Raw genomic sequence first — 6,649 nt, forward strand, 5'->3', positions numbered from 1 at the left:
TCAGCTCTGTCCACCTCAGCCACTTTCCTAACCCACAAAGATACAATTAGAGTCGTATTTATCAACGGATCTTTCAGCATCTCATCTTGTTTTACTGTAACTGTTCTAAGTACTTGGCCATCACACTTCATTCATAACAATGAAAATATTAATACACATGTTCAGAATAATAAGGCTGCTGAGGTGAAAACCACTGGATTAAAACTACTGTGATTAAATAAAAGGTGTCACAGAATCAAGTTTTTTTAAAAAAATGACACAATGACTTTACCCCTCACTTATTTAAAATTTTGCGGTAATAACTGTAAATTACATGTAAAATGAAGATGTCATTTAAAAAAAATCTGGTTGGCACCTCTTTATCCTGTTATGAACAAATAAACTTCACAGAAGATACTTATTGCAAATGTCTCTCTATACAACCAGAAGAATCTCCAATAAAATATTTGAATATAACTCTCCTCTACATTTTTCTAGTCCATATTGTAAAAGGTTTTATTTACAAAGGCCTGACATTTATATCTCTGCTGAAATCACAGATTCATTATGTCCATGAATATTGGAGTCTCCTAATAAAGATGCCTGTTTGGAATCAATTTTGTAAGGTTTCTGAGTTTTGTTTCCAAACACAGTTATACTAATCCCACTTGGATGATTTGGCATTGACATATGAGAGAGCAAAGGAATATTCGCATCCTGATTGGATCCTGAAGAGGGCAAGCTAGTCACATGACCGGTGCTAGTTGACCCACTTGCACTGCTTGGTGAACGGCTCTTTGGTGGAGGACAGTGTTGAATTACCCTTGGTGGGCCTGCAGGCTGATAGTGAGCAGCTGGAAAAGCAGCATATCCAGGAGGAATAGGATACCCATTGATAGGAATAAAGCGCTGGTTCTGAGGCATTGGTGGGCCAATGAATCCAGCAATTTGGCCTTGTGGTATACCCTGTGCTGGGAATATGAAGTTAGGATACCTAGGGTTACTTAGGTTGCTAACCGGGCTTGCACTAAGAGAAGTTGTTTGAGTGGTAGCATTTCCACCAGAAGGAGTAGTGGAACTAGTATGACTTGACAGTCCTTCCCAAGAGCGTAGCCTAGCATGGATATCTTTGAATCTTGGTCTCCGAGATGGCAGCTCATGCCAGCATTCTGTCATTAAATTGTACATTCTCGGAGGGCAGTCTTCTGAACATGGTAAAAGTTGCCGTTTCCTTACCATTTCTATAACTTCTTGGTTGCTAAATCCATAATAGGGTTGGAGACCAAAGCTGAAAATCTCCCACAGCACAACACCGAAGGACCAAATATCTGAATCAGAAGAGAACTTGCCATACAGAATTGCTTCAGGGGGCATCCACCGAATCGGCAAGAGAGATTTGTTTTGAACTCTGTAATAATCTGCAGAGTATATTTCTCTTGACAATCCCAGATCAGAAATCTTTACATAGAGCTGTTCTCCAATCAAAATATTGCGAGCTGCCAGATCTTTATGGACAAAAAAATGACTTGATAAGTATTCCATCCCTGCTGCAATCTGGACTGCTATGTGCAGGAAATCACCATGATCCAGACTGGATTTTACAGTTCCATCTTCATCACTACTACATCCAACATCTGAATGTGGTGACCTCATAATAAGAAATTCATGGAGGTCCCCTTGGTTCATGTACTCAAAAAGCATGCAGACTGGTTGCTCTTGAGTCACAACACCAAGGAGACAAACAATGTTAGGGTGATGGAGCTCTGCCATCAAAGAGGCTTCCTGCTGGAACTCCGCCCACTGCTGTGGATTGTTGCAGTCCTTTAGAGTCTTGATAGCAACCAACTGAGCATGGTCCATGCCTGGAAGATAAAGATGTCCCTTGTAGATTTTGCCAAAGGCACATTCACCCAACTCTTCCATAAAACGAACAGCAGAAAGAGGTAGTTCCTTAGCTTTGCTCTGTTAAAAAGAAGACAACAGGTGTCAAAGGTCATTTTGGGCTCATCTCATACTGCTATAGGACTGAAATTATAGGAAGCAATTGGAACAGAGGAGCAACAGTGTTGCTCTTTATAGACTTCGACTGGTTGATAAGAAGGTTGGATATGACATCTCCAATTTTTACATAGGATTAAAAAGAACTAAATTCTTATAGATGGGAACTTTCATATTTTCATGAGTAGGTGACAAGAGTAATTAAGTGAGAACTCAATGGCCAAAGCCTATAGGAAACTGTGACACCTTTCCTACTACTCTCTTGAGTTACAGATCACTGCAGTATTGCCAAACAGTATCGCAGGGGGGGGGAGGATTTGCTATGCTTTATTATAATCTAAAAGTGACACTCAGCTCTGAATCCCAATCTTCCTGCCCACTTACAAATTTTAGATAAACCTGTGAATTAATATATTGCAGAGGCCTTTAAACAAGCAGCCGGATGACTGTGTAGTGATGGCAGGAAATTAGCTGTATTGTTGAGAAACAGATGGTTTATATTATACAAATCCTTTAGGCTAAAACTTGTTTAGGTCTGGCATATTGTAAATTATATTTTAGTAATGAAAGTGAAATAACCTCTGTCTAACCTCAGGCAGGGTTTGTCTGTTTTATCCAGCCTAGTGGAAAACTATGGTAAGAAAATGAAGTTATAAAGTTTTGGCAGGAAGGGGGTTCATTTTGAGTTAAGCAGTTATAAATCTGCTTAGTTTTTGTTTGACAAGCATTTGTCATATGGTGATGTACAAAATGCAAAGATGTGTAAAACACATATGAGGCATTATGCCAAAGTAAACCAAGAACAAAGGGAATTCACGAGAGACACCCTGGCTGCATCAGTTGCTTCTATTGGGTAGGTGACAAGAGTGGATACAATTTATTACATTATATAAGGTAATTAAAGCTGCAATCTTACGAACAGTGTCCTGGGAATAAGCCTCATTGACTAAAATGGGACTGACTTCTGAGTAGACCTGCTTAGCTTTGTTCCCTCTTACATAAAACCAAAGTTTTAGTCCTAGCGTAACATTTTGCATTGAAACAGTAAGCATATATCTAAATGCAAGAGAGATCCACATTCAAAGAAGCTTTTCTGTATTTTACATGAGGGCAACATGGGATTTTAGGAAAATCAAAGCAAAATTATCTCTTATTTTAATATGTGTTCATAAAAGGTAGCCAGCTAGAGTGAACAATTGGGAAATTTAAACAGTGAAATATATCCCTTCCAGGTTAACTCCTAGGGCACTGAATGGGCCATTCTTCCCCCCAAAAAAGTTGCCCTCAACCTTCCATGCACCATACAGAACAAATGAACATTGCTCAATCTCCCATCAGAGTATTACTATGGGGTATGATCACCTTAAAAATAGTAATTTTCCTGCTTACCTGGGAATTCCTCCAGGTATGCAAAAATTCCCTCCTTGTCTGTGGTAATCCCTGCTTTGTTCCCTATGTAAGCACTCAGCAATGACCTCTGATATTAGAGGGAACAAACTAGGACCCATAATGAACTGGAAGGCGAAGATTTGGAAGTGAAGCCTCCCTAGTTTTCCTCAAGCATTCTCTCATCTCTCAGGACCTTCAGTTGTGGATTTTCTCCCCCCCCCCCCCGTACTTTGACTCACGACTACCCTCAGCATTCCATCCCTCTTCCTCAAGGATTTTATTTTTTTTGCAGGGGTCTTCCTATTTCTTTTGCTTAATCTACAAGTAATTTTTTTCTGACTTTCTGGGACATTCCCTGAATAAGTAGACCTCCCTCCACTCTGGTCTGCAGGTAGGCTGGTTTTGCTGCTTTCATGACTGGCACAGAAACTAGCCCTTTTAGCATTAGATATAGTGATGATGGAACAAAAGAGATGGAAGAGACCAAAATGCTAAAGATCTTTTAAGATAAAAAAGTTTCACTTAATTAATTAAGCACTTTATTCTCAGTGACATTTGTATGGTTGTACCTTTGGTTTGTAGGCATTTAGCATAGACATCTCTACATTCTGCCCTCTGACATGCTTGGGCTGCCTTTGAACAGGGGGGGAGGAAGACTTCTGGTTGTTGCGACAAATACAGATGAAGAAAAACAGCAAGGCAATAGCCAGAGGTATCGTAACACTTGGCACCAGAATATATAAGATTTCCATTTTATTCTTCTCCTTGGAGTCTTTCGTGTCTAATTCAGAAAAACAAAAAAGCAAAAACAGTTACAACAATGGAAAGAAAAACATAAAATCACACACAAAAATAGAATCCTTGTAATAGTATTGTAAGCTACTATGTACCACAGGGAAAGGCAGCATATAAATGTTTAAATAAATAAATAAAGCCATATTGAACATATTATGTTGAATCAGCTTTTATTCAAAGGCATTAACTTTTTTCTGCTCACTGTTCATTCAGCTTCTTGTCTGAATAGTCATATTACAAGAGCTCTGTCCCAACTAGCTATCCCTGTTATTCTTGCCCTGGAATGGCAGACAGACAAGGATCCTCAAGCACTAAATGAAGGGCTAAATGACGTTATAAATGCTGTCGTATGGCACAGCGTCACTTTCTGCAGCTCAAAACCTCCTTTCTAGGAAAAAAGCAAAGCCAGTTGTCTTTGCACAAAGTGAGCTGATATATCATATAAGCAACATTATACAAATGCCCACTACAAAGCCCATAGGATGGCTAAACTGTCTATGAATCCCTACTGCACAAATAAAATGTGGCTGAAACTTTCTGACTGAACTGGGAAACTGCCAGTTCAGAAAGTCAGACAGGCATGCAATAGATTGGCCAAGCCAAATTAGATGGAATGTTTTCTCTGTCTTTTAGGTAAAAGCTGCATGTTAACACAGAGCACTTTAGAAGCCAGTATTATTTGGGACACTGTAGATTATAAGAGTCAGCACTGTCTTACTTATATGAACCCTTCCCCCCACCCCAAATTCACCTGTAGGCTAGTTTTCAGTTTTTTCTTTACTTCACTTTCCTGCTACAGAACAAAAGAACAGCTCTGTTTTAAACCCAGCTTTATCTAGTCTCATTCTTATGCCATCAATATGGCAGTCTGCCCGCATATTTATATTTATTCTAGTGCATGGGTTTCAATACATGTGACTCAAAGATGTCAACAATTTGATTAGCTTCATCTCCCTACTGACTTTTCACAATAGTGCATTGTGTACCCACTTGGAACTCCATTGATTAATATTGTCATTGATAACATGAATCTTGAGCATTCAAAGGACCTTATATATATTATCCCAGTAAACCTTACAACAACTCCATAAGGTATCTGGGAGCCTCTTGGCTCTCTTATGGCTCACAGTCTTGCATATGAAGCTGCCTTATATAGCATCACATCATCAAGACAAATCCTGCCTGCTACAACTCTCACAGCAGCCCTTCAAGGTGCCAGCAGAGGTTTTGCTCCTGTGAGAGGAGGAAGACCTCCAACTGATGCAGAAAAGCAGAGGGCCCTTCCAATTCACCAAAGGAAGATAACTTATTGTGACGAGGAGAGGCAGCTTCATGAGGAGAGGGGAAGAAATTCAGTTTTTAAAAATTGTATTGTTTATGGACCTTATGATAAAGTGATATATGAATCAAATAACAGTTCACAGAGAGCAATATTTGCTACAACAACCAACTAAAAGAGCCACATGACTGCTGTATGCCCTGCACCCTACCCCACCAAACACACACATAGAATAATATATGCATGTTAAAGAAGAAGAAGAGAAGAGAAGAGATTGGATTTATACCCCACCCTTCACTCGGAGTCTCAGAGCAGCATACAAACTCCTTTCCCTTCTCCTCCCCACAACATACACCCTGTGAGGTAGGTGGGGCTGAGAGAGCTCTGACAGAAACTGCTCTTTCAAGGACAGCTCTTGTCAGAACTATAGGTTGCCCAAGGTCATCCAGCAGGTGCAAGTGGAGGAGTGGGGAATCAAACCCGGTTCTCCCAGATTAGAGTCCGCACACTTAACCACTACACCAAAGTACACCAAACCACTACACCAAATATACAACTACCGTGTTTTCCCGAAAATAAGACACTGTCTTATATTTATTTTTTCTCAAGAAGACACACTAGGGCTTATACCACAAATGCATACAAATCCTGCTAGGGCTTATTTTTGGGGTAGGTCTTATTTTCAGGGAAACAGGGTACTAGAAATAAGACCTGTTGTGGAAATAAATACAATGAGCTCTAGAAAGAGGCTCTTGGAGAGTGACAAGGCCTTGGCCACTCAGCGTCAATGTGCCGTGGCGGCCTCAGCAGGGTATAATGACACAGAGTCCACCATTTTCTCCAGAGGAACTGATCTCTGCTACTTGAAGAGCAGTTGTAATTTTCAGTGATCTCCAGCCCTCACCTGGAGATCAGCAACAATTGTTACTCAGGAGGAAATGGCGGGTTTGGAGGGTGAAGTCTATGGCATTGTACCTGTCTGAGGTCCCACCCCTCCTCAAACCTCACCCTCTCCAGGCTCCACCCCCCAAATCTTCATGAATTTCCCAACCTGGTGTTAGCAACCCTATCTCCTTCCCAGCCAAGCATCAACCTGCCATTATCTGCCCCTCTGATTTCAGCTTTGCATCTCTTCCCCCCTCCCTCCTGGAGATCAGTTGTAATTCTGAGTGATTTCCACCCCTCTCCTGAGATTGGGAACAGTGGTTC

The 6,649-nt window shown here is 40.6% G+C and overlaps 1 protein-coding gene across 1 annotated transcript in view; it reads right to left on the bottom strand.

Annotated features, from left to right (window-relative positions):
* Positions 1–298: 298 nt before the first annotated feature.
* The window catches only part of ROR1 (receptor tyrosine kinase-like orphan receptor 1), an 84,107-nt gene continuing 77,756 nt past the window's right edge, over positions 299–6,649 (bottom strand). Inside the window, exons 7-8 of the mRNA XM_015416175.1 lie at positions 3,936–4,147; positions 299–1,941 (exon numbers count right to left, since the gene is read on the bottom strand). Of these exons, the coding sequence (XP_015271661.1) occupies positions 517–1,941; positions 3,936–4,147 (1,637 nt within the window). The 3' untranslated portion in view covers positions 299–516. The remainder of the gene's footprint in view (positions 1,942–3,935; positions 4,148–6,649) is intronic.

Source organism: Gekko japonicus, unplaced genomic scaffold, assembly GCF_001447785.1.
Source record: "Gekko japonicus isolate JY-2015 unplaced genomic scaffold, Gekko_japonicus_V1.1 scaffold479, whole genome shotgun sequence".
Classification (NCBI taxonomy): domain Eukaryota; kingdom Metazoa; phylum Chordata; class Lepidosauria; order Squamata; family Gekkonidae; genus Gekko; species Gekko japonicus.